The following is a 24,346-nucleotide window of genomic DNA, read 5'->3' as shown; positions in this document are numbered from 1 at the left end:
ACAACGCCAACTTGTGGAACATTCCAAGTTAAGTAAAAGCAGCTTCTTGGAGACAAGCAAATGGCAGATTTCCAACAAAAAAATTGCATAATGTGCCTTTAACAAACAGCTGAAGCTAAGCTGTCTGATTCTTATTACTTAACTACAGGACTGATGCTCAGTGGACACAGTGGGGCCTTTTATTAGTGTGTGGTTTTAGATCTAATATCAGTGTTCAGCATTAGTTAATATGGAAAATCTTCACAAATCAAATTATATGAAATTAATAGCCAAGAATGAGGAGAAAATCATGTAAGTAGTTCTGGTGTCTTGTGATTGTGGGTATGTTGAACCTTTGTTTTGGCACTCGGAGTGTGCACACAGGGGCAGGTCAAGTGGAGCAGGCTGGTGCTGCTGAGTGTCATGTGAGCTGCAGAGAGAGCCCACATCCTCCTCTGCTATTTCTGTCAGCGTGAAATCAGGAGAAGCAGCCAGTCAGAAGGTAGAGTGACGCCTGTTGTCTTTGGGCTCGTCTAAAGTCTCTTTGCCTTTATTCAATTTAATGTGAATTCACTCCCTCCTGCACTGGGACACGTCTCTTCAGATCGTGTAGGATTTGACAAAAGGTAACTATGGTAACTAAGCAAACGCCTATAATCTGTGTTGTTTTTTATTTATAACCACAAACTGCTATATAATTTTGAGGTTGTATTGTTGTGAAAGACAAAGAAAACCAAAAATGTATAAAGATGATATTTAAGATTTATTTTATAAATACTTCTTTCTTTATTTCAGTATACAAAATAATAGTATGTACATCCACACAAAAGTGGTTTACAAAATCCATGAGTTCATATACTCTAAAAATATAATATATTTTGAACTGCTTGGATTGAGACATCATAGAGATAAAATGCAGCACAAAGTCTTTGATTCTCTTCACCGAGTCCACAGGAGCGTGGCTATGGCCCAGAAAATATCACAAGTGTCCAGAATATCAACCACAAAAAACTTTGTGATTAAAAAAAAATAAAATTCCCTTTGTGTACTCCTTGTCCTCTCTTGTCCATTGTCTTTGAGGAAACGTGTTTAGCACTTTGGAAAAAGTACCAGGAGGTTCCATCTAAAACCTTTTCCATGGAATGACGCTTACACTGTCCTCTTCTCCAGCATAAAATCCATTAACATTTATTTTGATTAAAGATAGAATAAAAAGACTTTGTATGTCCCTTTGTTTGGGACATACTGTTTCTAGAAAGGAGAAAAATAACCCAAGAGGACGGTGATCTTCACGACTCTGGCACTGCCGCACACTCCAGAGTCCCAGCGTGTGAAGCACTGGCTTAAACTCACTCAGAGTTTGATACAAAAAAGACGCAGGAGGAGTCCAGGATGGTGATACATGCTAAAGCTGGAGTAAGCCTTGTGTTTAGTGCTTTGGTTTTGTGCAGTGCCGTCCTCTCATTTGCACACATATCTCTCCACGATGCGCTCGCACTTCTTACAGGTGACGTAGCAGCACCAGTGGTATTTACAGTGGCAGCGCTCCACCAGCTTCTCTGTGTAAGGGTTATAGCCACGCCCACAGCACATCAGGTCACAACTGTCACTCCCCACCGACGTCTTATTGCACTGTCTAAAAAAACACAAAGGGAATTTTAGTTATGTTTTACTCAGAATTAGAGTTGGCAAAATGATTGAAAATCAAACTAATCGAACAACAAAACCAGATGCTCATTTGAGCAAGTATCGATACTAAAAAAGTAAAGTAGTAACTAAAGTACTAAAAAAGTCACATTCACAGGACACAAATTAATGATCTTTAGCTGTATCAAAAAGTACAAGTATAAGACACATAGACTAGTATACGCCCATGGATCACTATGGAACCTACCTGGACAACTGAGGGATTACACAGATATAAGGCCATGTGAGAATATAAAAACATTCTTTTGTCTAAAGAAAGAGTTTTTATTATCATCGTGATATCGAAATCGGTATTGAGTATCAGGTCTATTCCTTTGTATCAAAATTTAGTTGAAAATTTTAGTATCATGACAACACTAATAAAAATTGTCAAAACTAGAATAAAACCTGCACATATTCTCCTCTGTGTTTCTCAGTAGTGGCAGCTGTGAGAAGGATTCTATATTCAGTCCCCCCAGAGCAATTAGTTTTATAGCCTCATTCTAAAACATTTAGTCTAGCTGTGTGTACAATCTCACCGCCCCTGAAGTGGCCACAATGGTCTTAATAGTGGCTGACCTGTTGGCCTCAGTCTTTTGTGTTGTCCTTTTTCCAAACATTTTCTGTGTCTGTCGTGAGCAGTGGATGTGGGAGCCTTAAGCCGTGCTGAATGAAAGGGGAATGGCCCTGCTGTAAATCAGGCTGAATACGTGGGGCTGGCCTCTTTGGTTTGCCCTCGGCACATAATTGCATTGTTTTATGATGGCAAAGTGTTAAAGAGCGCTATGGTGAGAAAGACATAGAGCTGATGGCTGTAGTGGGAGGGGGACAGGGGGAGGGACAGGACTCATTTAGAGTGTAAGACAGGTTTATTACATCGCTGGGAGCTGGGACTTACACAGAAAGCCCACATAGTTGTGTTATGTCAGGAACAAGATTCCCTTATATTACGGCTGTAAAAGGAGCAAGGGGAAAAGCAACGCTCTGCTTTCCACATCTGCAGGATAATGTCATTTAATAGGAACACACACTCCTCAATAATGTCCCTCTTTACTGCATAAAGCAGCAGTCACACTTTACACATTAACCACAGCTGCAAAAGTCACTGTCCCAGATTCTCTCATGTAAATTAATTAGATTTGATCGTAAGAATGAAACCGGGTTCAAATGGGCATGTGGGCTAATAAAGCAGTCACTTTAACTACAGGGGCATCGGGATGAAAGACGGCTGCAAGTTACAACTGTTAATTAGTCCTGATATTAAAAAAAAAAAAACGAGAAAAGGAAATTAGCAGATTGTAAAGAGCAAAAATACTTTTTTTCAAAATTAATTGAATATGACTACATTTTAGCGCTTACGTGGACATCACTTTGGAGCATCTATTTATTACAAATGTAAGTAATAGCACATCCAACTGAGACTGATGACTTGACTAATGCAGTAACACTGTTATCAGCTGTGTACTTGAGCCACATGGGACAGAGTGAGTGTCCGGGACACAATGCATGTTTCTATAATGCAGTGGCATTTTGACAAAAAGCACTTAACCATCTATTTCATTTTTATAAGGAAGAAAAGAGCTCAGATTTACTGGAAGTTCTAAGATAACATTTTCTATTGGTGAATATTTGTGAGATTAGTTTGTGCGATGATGAGTCAAACCATAAGACAAACACTCCCTGCACATTTCCTCACTAACACGTGGCACTGCCTGAACCAGGACAGAGCCTGAACTCTAAGTACAACTTTATCTTTGGGAACCATTTCCCCATTTGTGTGCCCCGCTCCAATCAATATCTGCCCAAGTGCACTTCACCCTAAGTATAGCTCCATTAGTCAGTGTTTTCAGATAGTGGGACAAGGACTGGAGTATGTGGCCTTTTCAGTGACACATGCTCAGACAGCCCATAGACACAGCTCACTCACGGGCCACTCGCTGTTATCAGGACGAGTGCTAAACCAGCGGTGCCACCAGGAAGGCTCCACATTAAAGTCAACATCCTGAACCAACGGACACTCAGGGTGGGCAATATCTGACAAACATTCATATCTCGATTTTTTTTCCCTTTATCTCAGTAACAGTATTTGATATGTTAGCTATGCATCAAGATACTGCTAAAATGTGCGTTGGTTGAGTTGAATTTAACACAAACCACAAATGGACCATAAAAGTAACCACAAAAGGCCAGAAATACCACTTCATAATCTTGTTTGGGAGATTACACTAAACGTTCTTATCTCTTTTGTGATCATTTTTAATAAACAATACACTTGATTTTAATTTGTATCTCCAAAACAGCAATTGCAATATTATCTGGTTTTCAGTATGTCTCCCTCTTTTAACTGGCCTATTTTTCCCTGTGGTCAACATTCTATGGGCCAATAATATTTAACACATGCTAGGATTTTTATTGTAATACAGTGAGTTCTTGGGTCTAGTCACTAATAAAAATGATCAGGTTTAACAATGAATGAATGAATGAATTTACCTTTTGGATATTTCAATACAACGTAATTTATAGTGAAAACCATCTCCCACCGTCCATCTGGGAGTCATCACGTTCTCGAAGCTAAAAACCACCGATGTTTTTAAGAGTCTCGTACCTGTCCTGGGTGCCCACAGATCCTTGCTTGTCGTTCTTGGTGCAGAAGTCGGGGGAGCTCTGCAGATAGACCAGCTCGTTCTCTCTCACGGGCCGTATGTCGATGTCTTTTGGCACGAGCTGTTTGCGAGTGCCGACCGGTCTGGGCACTACTTTGGTGGCCGACAGGTATTTGGTCTTCAGGTCCATGGCGATTTCCCTCAGGTCTTGTAGGCCTCTCCAGCACGTTCTAATGGAGCACGAGCCAGATACACCGTGGCACTTGCATTTCATGACCAGAGCATCTTTCAAGGCCTGTAAAATGAATACAGAATAAGCTTTTTGTTGAAATTGCGTTATTCACTTATTATATTTTTGTTCCAGAATACATTTTCTACACTTTTTTATCGAGGTTGCATGGGGCTTGACAATTTTTTTTAAGTTTATATGAGAAAAAACCCTTTTACCCATTCTATTGTGCTCTGTGAGTCCAAACTTTAAACCTCAATATCTCAAAACTGAACGCAGATAGAAGCTTATAATTTTAAGAGGACAAACTGTTTTTGCACCGTTGCCATACGTTAACAATTCAAAACAAAATAGTAGCAACAAGAGTAGCTCACCACCACCGAATGTGGAGTGAATGAATAATGCAATGTAAATGTAAAGGCACTTTATAAATCCAATGCATTACTATTATTATTCAAATATTATATCTTCTGAATGGTCAAAAGAGCTCAAGATGGTGCCTATAAACAGGAACAGATTTCTGAAAGCATTAATAATCGTTTATATAGTGAAAAAAAACTCCTTACCTTTCTTCCCACTTCGCTGTTGTGCAGATGCATGAGTTTGTTGGCATGGGAACCCGGCCTCTTCATCTTCATGGGAGCGTCGGAAAACTTGGACCCCATAACGAGACCGTAGTGCAGGTTGTCCGCACAGCCGCCCCACCTGTAGCCCGGCTCGGGGATCTCCGCAGGGATGGGTCCGCATGAACACAGCCGCAGGTCTCCAGAAGTACAGGCCCGCGCTATAGTGTGGCTTATGGTGGCTGCAGACAAGGCATACACAAACGCAGCCTCTCTCGTTCCTGGACACAAGGGGGGAAAAGAATTATTAAAGTGCATATGACATTTATGAGAGATTTATATCAGTTAAGTGGTAGTTTATGGGGAATCTATCTATGTCATCAACACAAAAAATTTCATCCAAAATCCAGGGACAGTTTACGCAAAAGGAAGGCATTTTTCTGGCAGTTCAAACATTCATTTAACAAAATAAAGGTGCTGTAATTAATTTTTATTGGTGTAATTAAATAATAAACATTTTTATATAGGGGGAATCGCACTGCCAACCTGTGGGCCAGTGGATCTGATCGCCCAACCAATGATGTTTATGTCGGGAGCAGGATTTGAACCGCCACCCTTTGGATCAGTGGACAAACACTCTACCAACCTATGTCATATCTGCTGCCCATGTCCAACCAGGAAGTAAAAATTATAAACTTCACCAAAGCCTAGACAAAACTAGGCAACAAATTCCCTTTATCTCGACTCTAAGCTTACGTAATGTAAAAATGAGCAGCTGATTTTGACTCAAAATGTCTGCATTAAAGAGGCGCAGTGCTGGTCATGCCATACTGTGGACTGACTTGTGACGTAATTATGGGTGATTTTCATCTACAGGAAGCACATATGTTAAAGACTAGACCAAATCACGTCTGACCATGGCCTGTGAGATCAAAGCCGTTCCTACACAGAGATGAGCCATTTCCTGTGCTCTTGGTAAATGGCTCTACCCGCAACGCCGCTCGTTTCAAGGTCTTTTGAACAAAGAAACGTAAGTCAGACTGAAGCACCCTGTAACAGATGTGCGGCCAGGTTGTGCTGTGGTCTAAAGCTGTCACATAAAATACTATATCGACTTATCGTTCAATATATGAAAGATGGAAGAATAGACTTTGGGGCTCAATGTGTATCACGTGTACATTTCCTTTGCAACAGACGTTTGTTATTTTTGTTGTAATACGATCAAATTTGAGCTGTAGATGTTTTTTTATAGCGCTTTACCACCTTCAAGCCACTGAAAGCACTTTATATCAAGGAAACGCTCACCCATTCACACACACATTCATACACCAATGTACGTAGACACTGGGTGAAATTTCTTGCCCAAAGTTGGTTCATTTTGCTCTATATTTGCTGCAGCTCATGCCTTTTAATGATATATATCGTCTATTTAAAAATTATTTACCGTGATTAACTTGCTTTATTTTTATAACGTAGTTTCAATAGATTCAATCACTTCTCGTAATTTTTCTCTGTAGCAGTGTATCATGCTTCAAAATGTGTTATCGTGACAGGCCCACAGTGCTCACATAGTTTAAAGATAATAGGTATAATGTGTGGGATGCCCTGGGAGCTCGCACTTCTGGGTGGCTGTCCTATAAGGTCTGTAGGCCGGGCAGAATAAACAGCTGGGCTATTTTCACTGGCCAAGGTAAAGATGACGCAGTATATCATAACTTACACACTATGAAAATGAGTCCGTTTTGTCCGCAGACGGCTGTCATGTGAATATAAACATGAGTAGTGTTGTTGAACCAAGACTTTACTGTCACTGCCAACTATCACTTCACATTTTTAAACTCAAACATGCCAGTAACGCGCCTAATGACCTTGGTTTGGAGTATTTATCGAATGTCAAACACTAGCTTGAAAATAGACTCTTGTGGGCAGCAGACCACAGGCGCGACATTATTTAGCTCTTCCTGACCGTACCTCTGTCTCGGGGAGGGCGATGTGCCAAAAGATTCTGCCAGATCATAATTTCTGTTTTATCACAATTCATGTAAACTTTGTATCGTTGTAACGCTTCGAAGAGGTAACTACAGTTCACTCTTCGTTGCAATTGGTTACATCCAGTTGTTACTAACTCAAGGCAGGTGAAGAAGGTGTGGGTGGGACTTGATCGACTGAAGATGTCCTTCCATCGATTACTCAAAACTTTCAAAACGATTTAATATCTCTATAATCTTATCATGTATCTGGCCAAAACTGCACTGATGAACTACACGAGAGTTCATGCAAAACCAAGTATTTATAAAGAAAAATACAAAACCTTGTCATATGTGTTTATATGACAAAATGCAGTTTAAACTCACGATTCACTTCCAAATCCTTGCTGCTGAATCTGTTGTAAATCCTTAATATCAAAATAAAATGTTTCGATAATGAAAAAAAAAAGTTGGTTGATGAAGACACGATTGACCGATTAATGGGCTACAGGACTACAGCCCTAACTTCTTTGTGCAAACAGCATTACGTCACAGGAGTAAGATCACTACATTTTTATCACTATATTAACCAGAGCCCTACCTCTGTCCAGGTCTGGCCGGTACTTGGGTGCGTCTGCGGGGATATCAATAGACGAACAGTTCCACCTCATATCTGCAAAGGTTTTCTGACAGGTTTTCTTGACCTCGCGGGCCGCTTGGATGATGGTCTGCATCAGCTCCAGGTTACTGCGGCACAGCTGGGCCTGAGACGACACCAAACCCGGCAGCAGTTTACAGTGCTGAGTCTGGTTAACGTGTAGAGACGCTGGAGCGTGCGATATCGTCCTGAAAGAAAACCATCACAAACGGTTAGGTCTTAAGTATAAATATAAAAACACTACTATATTGGAGGGATGTAGTCGATGAAAGAAATTGTTGGTCAGTTAAAGCTATGTGCTGCTGATCGCTAAATTGACTAAAAAAAGGACGTGGCAAAAGCTTTCAAAACTATTATGCATCTCTATGTATCTGATCCAAACTGCACTCATAACATTACACCTTCACGGGAGTTCATGCTTAAACATTTATGCTGAAAAAGTACTAACAATGTGTTGATATAAAGATAGATTAAACCCGTGAGTCGTGAGTTTAATCTGCATTTCTACCAGTAAATAAAAGAGTTAAAAACCCAAATCTTCAGCTAACTCACTCACTAACTTCAATATAAAACAATTAATCGACTAATACAGGTCTTGGTCAGCTAAGACACCATCAACCGATTAATCGAATAAACAACTAAAGCCCTACTCGACTGCATAGAGTTTTGCATAGAAGAGTGAAAAGCGTATTCTCTGTTTAGTCTTGTGCACAAAGGTCTGGCCGCGGTAATGCAAATTGAAACAGATGGTGTTTTAGTACATACATTTTCCCATTAACCACAGAGCAGAAACATCTTATCAGAGACAAACCCCAAAGGAAAATCAGCTGTAGATTCATAAAGTAAATCGGACACCTTTTTGGCAAAACACTTCTCTTGAGTTAAATTTCTCGTCTATGCCAAAACAAAGAACACTCATAGATGTAATGTAAGCTTACAGTGTCTTAAAGGCCCTGTACTTGACTTTTTCCCATATATTTGAGCAAAAATGCAAAACAGATATATTGTTCAAGCAGCCCTTGAGGTCAAAATATGTCTGCTGAGTGCTGTCTGAATATAAATATAAACCGTTGTATTGTCCGATAATCAGAAACTGTGTGTTAGCATGCTAGTTGTTGGCAAAACTCTGCTCTGTCCTCTGAAAGTCGCTTATAAACTCATCGTTGTGAATAATTAGGATGCTCGGACCACATAAGGTAAGTGAGGAGTAACTTTGGACCACTGCAAACCGTTTAAAATGAACTGTTTTTTCACGTTTTTAAGAAATCAGGAACAGCGCCTTTAGCAAGCAAAGATATATATAGATTTTTGCTACTCTGGTGTTTTGTCTCATAATTTTGGATGGTGGATTTACACAGGAGACAACAACTGACTGCGTGTGTCTGGTGTCCGTTCGGGAGCAGCCGCGGCCTCCCGCTCCTCGGCCTGGTTTGCATTAGGGCCGCGGGGCCACCTCTCTGTGCCCAATGATAAGCTGTGACTCCACTGGGTGCTCTGTCCTGTAGCACTCACAGGTGTTTACAGCCGCATCTGGATCACATTGTACTGCTGTGTATTATCAACACTGTGGGAGCTCACATTGGATTTAGGACATGCCATCTCGGCTCCCATAGTGTGACCATAGGGTGTGTTCATATGTACGCAATGATTATTTTAGTAGTCGACTAGTCTGCGATTCAATTTTTATATTTTCTGTGGTAAATTTAGGCTTTCAAAACACACTTTTAAATAAATAAATCTTGAAATATAGCGACTGAAGACTTTCAAATAGAGAATAGTTACAAATCATGTAACGCATATTATTGGTAAAACTCAGAAATGTTTTTTTGGCGCTGTTTTTATAATAAAATGGTCTTTTGGTATGTGTTTTAGAGTCTGCATCATCCAAATAACGCATATCAAAATATGACTATGATTACGACTAGTCACGTTTAGTCGATTAATCGTTGCAGCCCTGACACAGAACGCAACAAAACTGGGACTAAACTGGAACTAATTTCAGAACTCATCCTAGGCTAGACCAGGACTAAACTAGGACTAGAACGGAACCAAACCAGGTCTAACATCTGGACTTATCTGGGCTCAAACCAGGACTAGAGTGACCAGACGTCCATATTTACTCCCCTGTCCCAGCAGATTTATCCCAAGCCACTCATTTATCCCAGTTTTCCACAAGAAATATTCCAGGTGCTCCTATTTTTTGACCAATTTTTACCCGCCAAAAGTAAAGGAGGGAATATATTGGCATTTGTTTAGCTAAAATACAGAAAAATGAGCGTTTGAAAATGAGTTTAAGACAAAAACATGCACTCTGTTGAACCTCAGATTCTGACTGACACGAGTAAATCGAGAATGGCCAATGTTACGCACTCTTTTGTCTGTTTTATTTACACTAACCCACCATCCCAACCATCCCAACCCGGGTGTGTCCCTGTTTTTAATTTCGAAAATCTGGTCACACTAACCAGGACCCAACAGAGACAAGCATGAAGCACCCGTATACTTGTGTGTAGGCCTTTGTGTTGTCGCAGCGCAAACTACAACACTAGAATTTAAAAAGACTCAAAAACAACTTATGCAGCAAACCACAAGCGCTTTTGAAATATGAATAACTTTTCCGAAACGATAAACAACAAGCTCGGAATACAGAAATAACCTGAGAATATTTTGCACTGCCCCGAGTGTTTGTGCGATGGTTTATGTCAACAGTAAAACGTGTATGACTAACATGTGTTTCGGTGATTATGTGTGTGTGTCCCTGTCGTCCATTTTGACTTACAGTCTTCGACACCCCTGCGACCACTTCACCAGGTGTGCATCTTATTTATACCCTACTGTTATTTTGATAAGGCCTCACGGAGGACACGGTAATATATGCAAGCGTGCCGTTTTCAGCTGTAGCAGATGTTACTACCTCTGAGATATCCATTCATTACCGCACAATACGCTCTTCCACTCGCAGACAACACAATCTTTCCTTGATCAACCAGAGGAATGCTGGGGGCCCTTTACAAAGCTGCCATGGACAAACGGCAACACAAAACACAGAATTACTCCCTCGCACAATATCGCTTATCTGAGTGACGTGAGCGCTGAAAAACATCACGTGAATGGAAAATGGAGTGACGTTTTAAGCGGGCAGTAAGATAAGGCGGCACTGTATATCGCAATTGAATTAAAAGCGCAATTTGAGTTGGCGCAATGGTCAAATCACTTTATTTAGATAACAAAATGCCCTCTGCAATGTACAAAGCATCCTGTCTTTTTATAGAAAACTCTTGTATCTGTAGTTTAGACCTCTACAAACATGCTCTGAAGTGTATGAGATTCTTGCCTCAATTCATCAGTTCATATTTCAGTCTTCTCTCAAATGTAAATTCTCTTGGCGTTGTTTACAGTATGCACTCTAAACCGAATCGCTCTTCTAAACATATCACAAATCTAATCGAAACAGAAAAATCACAATTAATATATATTTTTTTCCCAATACTTACAGCCATTTGATGCCAGAGCAGAGCTGAGACAGGAGCAGGGCAGTGAAGACACCAAAACGCAGGACATGGGAGCAGCTCCGCATGGTGAGAGGGGCTCACGACACACACCAAAGTTCACACTGGAGTTCACACAAGAAGCAAGACAAAAGATCGCTCTGGGCTGAGTTTTAGAAGTCAGCCTTCATTGTATAGACGGCTCTGAAACACAAAAAACATGTAAGACGCTTAGATAACGCAGAGACATAGGCTGTTCGAGCGGCATTGAAGGATGGGTCAAATGCAGAGGGCAGATTTCGGTAAAGTGAACCATAACCTAACCCAGATATTTTTGAATTAAAACTAGCCTATTAATTAATATGTAAAGAGTTTGGTGTTGAAAATGATGAGACAAAGGCTACAACTAGGGCAAAAATGAAAAACATCCTGTATTTATTTTAGGATGATACTCTATTTTAATATTTTAATTGTTAAAAATGTTGAATAACAAGTTACTCAAAACTTACATCCCAACTCCTAAAATCAAACACTCTAGTCCAAAAGTAAAAAAAAAAAAAAAAATCACTCCTTAAACAGTGACATGTAGCTCGAGTTAGTTAGGCTACTATTAGAATATGAAGAGAAACAACAGATCATCACGTGTTATTATCTGATACCGGGATTTTGGAGATAACCAGCCTCTTTGAACAGTGCGTAAAGGCGCGCAAGTAACTGATAAAGGAGCGACTTCTCTACTCTTAGCTGATTGGCTGAAGCGCGCGCAAACTTTGTCAAATCATCCATATATATTATTTTAATGAGATGACTGAACCCAAGCGAGCAGGTGTGCAGGAATACAACTTTACGCATTTACAAACAAAACCACAAGCGCGTAATTTGTTCACTTAGGCCTTTTGCGGTTTGCTCTTCACGTTATATAATCCCTTACTCTAAGCCTACCTCTTGATCCCTGTTGTTTGATGAAGACTCAAGTAGTTCACAAGGGCTTAATTGTTCAAATTTACACCAGCCCGAAGTGCCCTAAAAAGCAGCTCCCGTTTCGCGTAAAGATAAGCCCTGATAGCGTCGCACTCCAGCAGTGGTATAACCGATGTCAAGGCAGGAATGCACACAATGTTTTTTGCTCTAAAAGTGTCATGTAGACCGATACAAACACGTCCTCCCATGATACTAAATTAAATCACAAGGGATCACCAGATAAGCAAGTTTTCGCAGTTTATTTTTTACGTAAATATGAAAGGCTATTTTACGCACGGTTAATTACATTTAGAATATGACTTGTAAAGCATTTTAATTTAATCAGCAATGCAGGAAAGATTTCGGTGTTGTTGTAAAATGACTTGTCACGTATTGGCTTTGTACGAGCAGCTTTGTATTCGACTCTTTCCCTTCACATTGCCCGTCTCCATTGTGCGTAAAGAAACACAAAAAGTTCGCTCTCACCTTTCCGGCGTCTCTCGCAGTGGGATAAATGCGCACAGGAACAAAGCTGAGGTGAGTGAGTATCCTTTCAGGGGTGTAGTCTGTTTCGGTATCAGCCAAACACGCGAGTAAAATCCAGCCTCGGGAGGTAGTGGGGTATCTCTGCACAGGTAACACGCATGGTGCGCTTTGGAGAGCCAGAGTCAGAGAGAGACTGTCAGGGCAGGAGGAGCGCGGAGAGAGTGAGTCGAGGTGGGGGTGAGAGCGAGTTAAAGTAGTCCTGCGCCGCTTTGATCTCACTGCTGATGTCAGAGCGGGATTTGCATAAGAAAGACGCGGCTCCTAAAGCTCAGGAAAAGCCCTTCATATTTCAGCAGGCAACCTCCCGTGAGTGAGAGCGCGTCTGCTGCCTAATGATGGCCATGACCTAATGCACACGGTATTTTTATGAGTTTTTATGCGATTTTGATTAGATGTGATTATGAGACAAGCAGAGGTGCAAGGTAACGAAGTACAAGTAGTAAAGTACTGTACTTAAGTAGGATTTTTTAGATATCTTTAGGTATTTCACTTTGTACATTTTACAGTGGATACTTTTTACTTTTACTTCACTACATGTGAGAGCATGAGTTGAATTTTTTAACTGGATTGAAAAGTTAAACGTAGTTTTTTAGGGGTTATTTTTTATCATGTTCGTGGTAACATCCTGACTAAAGTTTTTGAGTTCAGCCTTCAACTTTGAGCAAACAAAAGTAAATACATAAAATTCAATTTAAAAAAAACAAAAAAAAACAACAACAACAACACACACACACACACACACACACACACAAAAGAAATTGATTTGTATTGCTACTGTTGATCAAAATATGTCTAATTTTTAAATCAATATCATTACATTTAACACTTTAACAAATTAACAGCACTTTTTACTATTGAAGTACACTTTTAAACTGGTGCTTAAACGTGTTTACTTTAGTAGATGTGATACTTTTAGTTGTTCTTGAGTATCTTCTGAGGCAAGGCAAGTTTATTTGTACAGCACAATTCATACACAAGGTAATTCAAAGTGTTTTACAGAATAAAAAAATTATTAAAATCACAACACAACAAATGAAAGCATAAATAATCACAAATAATCATCATAAGATTAACATTAAAGGAGAAAAGTGCAGGATAAAAACCTTTCAGTCATACGCACAGCTAAAGAGAACTGTTTTGAGCCTGGATTTAAACATTTTACCTCTGTATCTGCACTTTTACTTAAGTAACAATACCGAGTACTTCATCCACCATTAGAAACAAGATGAATACATTTATAGTAAGTGCATTATATCAGTATAGCCTAATTTTAGGAAGGCAACCTCACATTTTTAACTGTTTATTTTAATTTTTTTTCAGTTGTTAAACGTGTTATTTTCCCATAGAATCGTATTAATAATAGTGACAAATATATGCATTTATTTTTTGACAACATGAGAAAAATATTTTATACAGTTTCTAAATTTACAATCTAGAAGGTGTTTGTCCACATTTGCATTAATGTTGTAGTGCACAAACACACGTACTTATGACATATGGGCTTATGTTGATTATTTTTTTATTTGAGTGATTTTACTGTCTTTCTTATTCTGTAAAGCACTTTGAATTACCTTGTGTATGAATTGTGCTGTACAAATAAACTTGCCTTGCCTCGCCTACCCAATAGAAGTGAAAGTGGGACAAACTGGACACAGTGGGACGTGGTGGAACAGGCGTGATAACTGTAGGGTAGATAGACTATAGAAGACACTTAAATAAAACAGATTCTCAATGTTTATCCCTTAAAACACAGTTAGAGAGTTTGAAATATAACAGATCACGCCATGTTGTGATGTTTTCTCTGTAAATCTAACTGTTTTATCCCATTTGTGTGGATAAAAGTGGGATGTTCTCTAAAGTGAGACAACGGACAGCGGCCGAAATGGCAGTGCAGGGCAACCGATACAAAAACATGTGGCCACTCTATATTTCAAAAGGACAGAACATTGTGAAGTTTATTTTCTTGCAGTAGACAGTGTTACAATGATCCTAAAAATGAACCAGTCTGGTACGTAGCAGCAGTGGTGGAAGTAAAAGTACAGATACTAGAGCAAAATAACACTCAGCTAAATGTAAAAGTATCACATGAAAAAATGTACCTAAAAGTACCCGTTTAAAAATGTACTTAAGAATAAAAATTAAGTAAAAAAAAGTAAAAGTTTCACATATTTTTTGAGGTTTTATAAGGCCTCAGATGTAGTGATTTTGATACAGATTGTGCTGAATTTTGTTCAACAGAAACAACCAAATACATTTTTTTTCTAGCTGTTTTTACTATATATTTTTGATTGCTCAAACTATATGAACATGTTAAAAATAAACCCTCAGCCTCTTCAGCAGGTCTAAGAACAAATGCCTTTACTTTTCAGTCCTGTTTGAATGTTGAAATAGAAAGTACAGATACCTGCTCTCAATGTTCCACCAGTGAGTAGCAGAGCAGCTGTTTCTGTGTGCGCATATGTGTGTGTCTGTGTGTGTGTACGTGTATTATTGTGTTTGGGGGTCTTGAAAAGCATTATACAAATCAAAGGTGTTATTATTATTATTATTGTGCCCAGCCTTGACCTTGCTGCTGTTAGAGCCGACATGTCTCCTCTGGGATCTGTGGCTCAGGTGTTGTCAAACGTCTTGGGAGCAGACACTTTTACAGACCACAACAAACCGCTGGCTCCGAAACAGGATACAGTGTCATGCTGTTTAAAGCTGCATTACGCAACCTTTTTTTCAGTGCAGTGTATTGTAAAACCAGGACTTTGTGACAAATCTCAGACTGCTACACGCTGTTTATATCTAAAACCATCTGCTATCTAACTATAGCAAACGTGTAAGAAAGAGCCATGTGAGCCCCTATATGAGCCTCTTCTGAGAGCTGAGGCTGTGGAAGAGTGAGCCACCGTGATGCACTTTACTGTCTGAAAAAGTCATTCTAAAGATGTTCAGAGTAAAGTGCCACTGGGTTTGTGAGAGCTCAGCAAAGGTGGAAGAAGTACACAATTTGTTACTCAAGTAAAAGTGCAGATACAAAGGTAAAAAAATTGTCGAGTAAAAGTACAGATACAGAGGTAAAAGATTACTCAAGGATGAGTACAGATGCAGAGGTAAAGGATTACTCGAGTAAAAGTACAGATGCAGCCATTTCAACAGGTCTCAAACCATAAAGAAAAGTACTTTTACTCTTCAGTGCAGATCTAAAATGTCGTGGAGTAGAAAGTACAGATACCTTCTCTCAGATCTAGCCACGTAAAAGTAAAAAGAATCTACTGTAAAATCTACAGACACCTAAAAATTCTACCTAAGTATAGTACTTTTCCTTTAGTACTTTGTGTTGTTGTTACATTCCACCACTGAAGTCAGGAACAATATATAGAGCTGGCAATGCATTTAAATTTAGCAATGCCCCAAATAAATAAATAAATAAATACATGCATGCATAAAATACATGCATACATACTTACTTACATACATACATAAATACATATATACATACATGCATAAATACATACATACATACATGCGTATATACATAAACACATACATACATACATACATATATATACATACATACATAAACACATACATACATGCATATACATACATACATATATACATACATACATACATACATGCATATATACATACATACATATATACATACATACATGCATATATACATACATACATACATACATGCATATATACATACATACATACATACATGCATATATACATACATACATACATACATATATACATACATACATATATACATACATACATACATACATACATACATACATGCATACATGCATACATACATACATACATACATACTTACATACATACATACATACATACATACATACATACATACATACATACATACATACATGCATATATACATACATACATACATACATACATATATACATACATACATACATACATATATACATACATACATACATACATACATACATACATACATACATACATACATACATACATACATACATACATACATACATACATACATACATACATACATACATACATACATAAACACATACATAGATACATACACTTCCTCCTTTAATAGTGTGAAAATCATGTACCGCGCTTTAATCCAGACTGCGTCCGCTCTGCTCTCCACATCCACGCTCTCAGCCTCTCATGTGTGTTTCTTATTTGCACAGAGCTGTGATCCTGGTTCTGGAGAGGCCGTGCGTTTTACATGGCAGTCAACTGTGAGTGGGCCCGAGCCAGTGCAGTGTGGGAGTTCAGATGCCAGTGACTCTCTGTTCTAGCATCGCGACCATCCCTTTGGTCTCTGCCCTCTGAACCGCAGCCAAGAGCGACGAGTGAATCCGCCAGCTTCATCACAAACAAATCCATCATATTGTAGAAAAGCCACGTTATGATTAATGAGGATTATTGAAGTACGAGAGGCTTTCTCAAGATACAGTTACATTACATTGTCTTCTCACAATGGAACACAATCCCATTTTTATAAAGGATTATCTTGAAACAGACACAAATGCAGCTCTAAAATGATTTATGTTTTATTAAAATACACTAGTGTCTTTGTCCGGATCGTGCATATATCTTTGCTGTATTACCACGGCGACGGAGGCTACGTTGGTGGTTTTAGCCAGAGCCAAAAGTTTTCTCTCTGTGTATAGTATTTTCAAAAGAATAGTAGTACTCACTTTTGGTACTTAAGTAAAAGTACAGAAGCCAATGCAAAAAAAGTAAAAGTATCACATGAAAAAAATCTATGTAGGAAAAGTTTTTAAAAAATGTACTTAAAGAATAAAAAGTAAAAGTATTGAATTTAATAAAGCTTCAAATGTGGTTTTGATAAACATTTGGGCTGGATTTTGTTCAACAGAAACAAAATGAATCGAGCTGTTTTTATTTCTATATTTTTCTTTGCTCAAATTATGAACATGTTAAAAATAACCCCCCTTTTCTGCAAATCTCAAATAATAATAAAAAATACTTTCACTTTTCAGCCCTGTTCAAAAATGTAGTGAAGTAAAAAGTACAGATACCTGCTCTCAAATGTAGGTAAGTAAAAGTAAAAAGTACCCACTTCAAAATAGACTTAAGTAAAGTCCAGATACTTAAAAATTGTACCGTATTTGACTACTTTTACATCATTTCGTTCCACCTTTGTGCTTTAAGGATGTCAAGATTACTCAGCTCATGATGTAATGGTGTGAAATATTCTGTTTTTTCTGTTGTGCTGTGGTGAATCAACTTCATTAGTGAGATTTTTTGTGTTGATCAGAATCAGAATCATAAAAAGATATATAAGTTTTGGTGAACACGAGCTATAATTACTCATTCAGATGTATTTGATTTCATAAACTGGTTGCATACTAGAGGAACGAACACTAAGCCTATAGAAGAACAGTTTTTCCTGTGTATAACTGAGAATACTGCAGTGTTAAAGTGTGATGTCTGTCCTCGCATTAACACTCAAACCCAGTAGCATTTGATATACTAAGCCCTATTATGTTTACATCTAAATACATCCAACCCATCAGATTTAAATGTACTTGTGTATCTAACCCACTGTGTTCTGAGGTAGTGTCGAAGAGGAAAGATTACTAGAGTTTAAGTGCTGAGCTGCTGTTCTTTGAATCTCACAGGACGAGGCCGATCGTGAATGTGAAGGCTCCGAGGGGAAGCAGGGACACTCGGGAGGATCACACTTCAACGGTGCACAGTTACTATTATCCTGCAGAAAATCACTCCCATGCCTCCGTCCAGACGCAAAACCAAAGTCAAGTCCTTATTCACTAACACTTAAAATGAAGCTTTAATCCGCCTTAATAAAGCATGAACAAAAACAAAGATTTTTCATTATTTATGTATTTAGTTTTATTTCATTCATAAAATATAAAAAGAAATCCACAGTGTCATAAAGTTAAACATAAAACAAATGAATAAACAAGAGCAGAAAGAGGAGTAATCTTATGACATCTGCCCCTTTTCCAGACAATACTTTAACACTGATCGTCGCTTTCAAACGTTTCATTTGATTTATTTTGCAAACATGAATCACAGATATCTGCGCTTCTGAATGACTTAATGAGCTGTTTTTGATGTATCGCTTCTGTTTTTTTAAACTGTTTCTTTCATATTGTAGTGGCTTGTTCTTATCTTAAATAATCTCTGAATGTTCACAGGTAACACAGTGCACTTTGGGTTTACATTACCTTGATGATATCGTGAATTTTCAATACAGTTTATCAATTTTTTCTTAAGAATGATTCAAGCTTAGCAACTACTTCATTATTGCCTTAAATAAATCCCCAGAGTGTAACATTTTAGCTAGAAAATAGACTCAAATAAAAGTATGTGGGCTTGCATCTCCATAGGCTTTATTGTGCTTGTTTCCATGGAAAATGTCGTTCTTTTGGCTGTAGCACGGCATAAAAATTTTCTATGTGTAGAACAGTGGTGGACAAATTACCGGTACTCAATTTTGTTACTTAAGTAAAAGTACAGAAACGGAGCAAAAAAAATGCTTCAGTAAAAGTTAAAGTATCACATAAGAAAATCTACTTAAATAAAAGTATTAAAGTGCCCATTTAAAAATGTACTTAAAGAGTAAAAAGTAAAAGTATTTTGTGGAGATTTTGAGATTTAATAAAGCTTCTAATAAAGTGATTCTGATAAATATTTGTGTGCAGTTTTGTTTAACAGAATTGACTTTTTACTGGCCTTAATAATAATAATAATAATAATAATAATAATAATAATAATAATAATAATAATAATAATAATAATAATAATAAACTTTCACTTTTCAACCCTGTTCAAGAGTGGAGTAGAAAGTACAAATACCTGCTCTCAGAGGTAGTGAAGTAAAAAGTATCCACTTAAAAATGTACTCAAGTAAAGTAGAGGTACCTAAAATATTTACTTAAGTGCAGTACTTCACTACTTTTACTTCGTTACGTTAGAAGTATGGTTTTAACTTTTTACTTTGACGGACTCATGCAGGTAATGTGCTGCCTCCAAAAAGTGACATAGTGGTGCTTCAAGTACAATGCCTGAATGTTTCCTAATAAAGTGTTTGTTAATTAACTCTGTGTTCATTAAAGCTAATTAAGGTGTGGTTATTATAAAGCCATACTCTGTTTTCTTATATTTAGCCCTGTCTTACTGTGGCTCAAATGTAACTGTTAAATGAGCCCTGTCAGATTTACTTCAACATAAAACCTCAAAATACAACATGGTTCAAATCTCTACAAAGGTCCAAATCTTTACAAAGGTCAAAATTGCACCAAAGGTTTAAATCTCTCCAAAGATTCAATTCTCTCTAAAATTTCTAAAGGTTCAAATCTCGCCAAAGGTGTTCAAATCTCTAAAGGTTCAAATGACGTAAAAGGTTCAAATCTCTAAAGGTTCAAATCTTTACAAAGGTTCAAATCTCTATGAAAGTTCAGATCTGTCCAAAGGTTCAAATTCCTGGTCTTTGCTATTGTCTTGATTCATTCCATCATAAAATGATCAAATCAAAAATAATACCAGAGCTTTGACAAACAGCCGTCATAAAGGCAGAAGTTAAAAGGAGATTTCAGATGGAAACAATCTGGCACCCCTCATTTAACAGCAAGGAGTCCTTTTATGAAACTGATGCAGAGAATCAGTGGTGAAGATGAGCTAAGCAACATTACAGTAGGGACACAACACAACAGTTTTCACTAAATACGCATTTTCAATACATGGAACGATTTGAAGTAAATTATTAATAAACACAGCATTGTATTAAACCACATGGTGCCCTCTCTGTTCAGTTGCTGTGGAGTTAGACCTTTATGGAGCTGTTGTCATCCTGTATCTGTTTTACAAGGATTGCGATTGTGATTAGATTTGCCGTTTGTATAAAAAGTAGAACTAACATTTGAGAGAAGACAGAAATATGACCTTCACAGAAAAAGTAGATACTCTGTAGAGTCTGGAGATCGTGTCTCATGGAGTGTCCAAAGCAGAAACCAGCAATTTGCCAGTTCAAATCCTAATATATGGTGCAGCTCTGAACTGTAATCACACCATGAATGTATCAAAGGACCTATGTTACGCAAAATTAACTCAGTGCGTGTTAAAATGTTGTTGCCTCATCAAAAACAGACCTGGAGTTGTGTTTTGTTTCATTCACACATGTTTGACTAATCCTGTGTTATTAGTCTGTTACATCTCCAAAGCTCAAAATGCTTTGTTCCACCCTGTGATGTCATGAAGTGGTAGATTTCAAGTTAACAGCTGCATTTTACCTTTTGTTCAGTAGACATGGGCGATTCCAGGGCTGAAATCGTGTAAATGTGAAGTTGTATGTAGTGTAGTGAAGATGTATGGAGTTTAAAAACACAATGGAGTACTTCCTGTATCACCACATGACATCACAAGGTGGAACGGAGTGTTTTCTGTTTGAGAGAAGAACTCAACTCCAAACAAAACACAACTCCACATTATTATTGCCTCCCCAGTGCACAGTGTCTTATTGTATGCAACATTTTCAGGACTTTTTCCCTTTCAAAATTGCATTCTTTAGCTATTAATCACCATGACAACGTTCCTAATTCGTCTCTGAATCGTTCTGAAACCCACGCACAGAGAGAGAGAGCAGGACAGTTTGACCCCGGCCATGTGAAAATCCCATCACCCTCTGAAGTCCCTCTCAGTGGGGATGGCGCTCGCTTCCATCCAGCCCCGCTCTAAACGAGTCGTGTCCACATCTTTGTCTGTCGTTTGTTTATGAGCTGGTCTCCATTGTGCTTTGAGGACGCAGTCGTTTCAAGTGACAGATGGGGCACTTTTGAACACAGGAGGGCTCCAACTCTGCGTCTTCAGCGGCAAATCTGGCACCCGAGCTGAGACGCACTCTAACGTCTGCACTGTCCAGCTGTTTTAGACAATTGCAATTTCATTTTTATGGGTTATTTTGAATACACAATCGCACTATGATGTTTAATATAACTAGTAAATCTATCAATATATTTGTGTAACAGTTTTTCTATTGATCACTTTGTTGCCATGACTGAGGTAAATTCACAAATGCTGATCCTGATTATTTCTGTTTGTGACTAGATCCAAGAACTCACTGTATTATGACAAAAATCTGAATTTGAGCAATAATAGTGAGTAAGTAATAATAACTTCCCCCATCTTAAACAATACTGACTTATATAACATTTGGACATCATCTGAAACCCAGTAAAAACAGCTAAACCAAGTGCTGCACAATATTATTTAACTTACATTATCACTGTTTTTACTTTTCAAAATAAAATTGTAATTGAAAATCTAATAAATACATAGTTTAAATGAAAAAGTGTAAGGAAATAATGATGAATGGATGGATTACAATTTACACCTGAAGGTGGTGGAAGGTGACGAAGTAAAAGTAGCAAAGTGCTCTACTTAAGTAAAAGTGTTGCATATCTGAAAATTTTACTGTAGATACTTTTTACTTTTACTTCACTGATTTGAGAGCTGTATCTGTACTTTCTAATGCACTACATATTTGAACAGGACTGAAAAGTGAAAGTGTTTTTTATTGTAGTTTGAGACCTGCTGAAAAATCTTAGGGTTTATTTTTAGCAAACTACTTTCACGTGAGTACTTTTTTGTACTTTTACTTAAGTGACAACATTGAGTACTTCTTCCACTACTTCCCCAAATTAAATAAAAATAAAAATAAAACAAATATAAGATCTTGGCCTAATTTTAAAGGCAATAAAATACAACCTGTATAAAGATGCTGTTATTCTTTTATTCTAAAGCAAAACTACAGCAAATAAAATGTATAAAAACATCTGTAAAATACTTCAAAAAGGTAATGCATGTGAGTGTTGTTATTTCAAAATGAATCTTAAGTTGATGTGAACGTAACTTACTCCCCAAAAGCCTGACATTAAACTAAACACGGGGATCACTGAGGAAATTCTGTGTTATGGGATTACATCTGCAAATGAGTTAAGGCTCAGACAATCCAGCTAAGTCTGTGTGGCTGCTGCAGTGCGTCCTGGGAGTTGTAGTATTTAGCGTCTTAAGCTGTGTGAGAATTAAGCCTGTAATGTTGTCTGTTTCTCATCCATCACACTGAGCTTCACTTTAAAGGAGACGTGTTGTGTTTTTTCCTTGTACTTCATGAACTGTAAAATTTATGGATCATTTTCAGGATTTCTTTTTATTGTATCTATTCATTTTATTTATTTAATATGGACATAGCAGTTACATTAGGTATCTGTAATTTATTTAAGTACATTTTAAAGTGGATATTTTTTTTACTTTTACTTTACTACATTTGCGAGCAGGTATCTGTACTTTATGCTCTGCCACAATTTTTGTCTGTGACTGAAAGATTTAAATAATTTTTATTATTGTCGGAGACCTGCTGAAAAGGCAGAGGGTTTATTTTTAACATGTTTATGATCTGAGCAAACAAAAACATACATATAAAAACAGCCAGAACACACACACACAAAAAAACAAAAAAAAACCAAAACCCTATTGATTCAATTGTTTCTGTAGAACAAAATTCAGCACAAATTTTTATGAACTTCGTACTTTAATACTTTTATTTACATTGATTTTTTTCATGTTATACTTTTACTTGAGTATTTTTTTTGCTCTGGTATCTGAACTTTTACTTAAATAACAAAATTGAGTGCTCCTTCCACCACTACTACAGGGGAGTGGGCAGGTATAGGGGGTAGGTGAAAACAGAAATTTTCTCAGCACTTAAACCCCAGATGCAGGATAATACAGGATCGTTTAGGAATATTCATCTTGTTTTCCAAAAATCCGAGAGATGATGTATATGTTGACATGTTTCCATGGCAACTTTCACTTTGGATTACACAAACATTGTTCAACTCGGAGTAAATTTGTGCTTGTGTATTATGCTTTTCAAAATGGCATTTCTCATCATGGAGGGCGGTGGCACTGTCTGCACACAGCTCCTTTATCACCAGGAGAATGAAAGTGAATCACAAACATCTGAGGAGGTGTTACTGAGAGGTGCTGTTTGAGGCCAAAGCAGTGGGAGGAGCAGACGGAGGCTACGGGGCGCGAGGTGGTGCATGTGGGTGACAACTATAAAGCTAAAGTCCAGACCAATGCGCTCACACACAAGTCTCTGCTCTCCGCTCTCAGTAAACACAGATCAGAAGAACATAAATAGAATGAAAGGCAGTGGGACTGTCCGAGCCGTGACCTCTGGAGCGTTACAATAGATAAATTGTGCACATACATGTGTTTTCTATGAGTTTTTCTCTTTCTCTGTGGTTGGATGAGGCTTGAAAGAACCAGAGCGTCTTGAATATGATTAAAGCTTAGATTAAATAGAATGAAATTGGCAGAGACGTGACCTGCAAAAATGCCATTATGCCAGTATAAAAAATGCAAAGTTTTATTTATGGAATTTTTGGGTTTCAAGATGTCAAGACAGAAGACAATAGTTTAACTCACACAAAAAATATTACTTTTTTAGATTCTTAAAACCACAGTGTGTATCTTTTTAGCCATTTTTTATTGCGCTGAAAAAAACTCCACAAACGTGACTCTTTGTTTTCGATGGCCTCCTCCTGCTTGTTTCCATAGTAATGCTGTTCCTTTGACTGTAATATTCCACAGCATGGCATAAAATAT

The 24,346-nt window shown here is 37.8% G+C and overlaps 1 protein-coding gene across 1 annotated transcript; it reads right to left on the bottom strand.

Annotated features, from left to right (window-relative positions):
- Positions 1-765: 765 nt before the first annotated feature.
- On the bottom strand, positions 766-12,925 carry wnt11 (wingless-type MMTV integration site family, member 11). The gene is made up of 6 exons (XM_033979030.2): positions 12,620-12,925; positions 11,180-11,377; positions 7,629-7,873; positions 5,064-5,341; positions 4,271-4,563; positions 766-1,615 (listed from the first exon to the last, which is right to left on the bottom strand). The coding sequence occupies exons 2-6, from the start codon at positions 11,260-11,262 to the stop codon at positions 1,441-1,443; spliced, it is 1,074 nt and encodes a 357-aa protein (XP_033834921.1). The 5' UTR covers positions 11,263-11,377; positions 12,620-12,925; the 3' UTR covers positions 766-1,440.
- Between the last annotated feature and the right edge of the window lie 11,421 nt (positions 12,926-24,346).

This window comes from Periophthalmus magnuspinnatus, chromosome 14 (genome assembly GCF_009829125.3).
Source record: "Periophthalmus magnuspinnatus isolate fPerMag1 chromosome 14, fPerMag1.2.pri, whole genome shotgun sequence".
In the NCBI taxonomy this organism is placed as follows: Eukaryota; Metazoa; Chordata; class Actinopteri; order Gobiiformes; family Gobiidae; genus Periophthalmus; species Periophthalmus magnuspinnatus.
The sequence above is the reverse complement of the archived record's forward strand: the minus strand, read 5'-3'. Positions and strand labels throughout refer to the sequence as shown.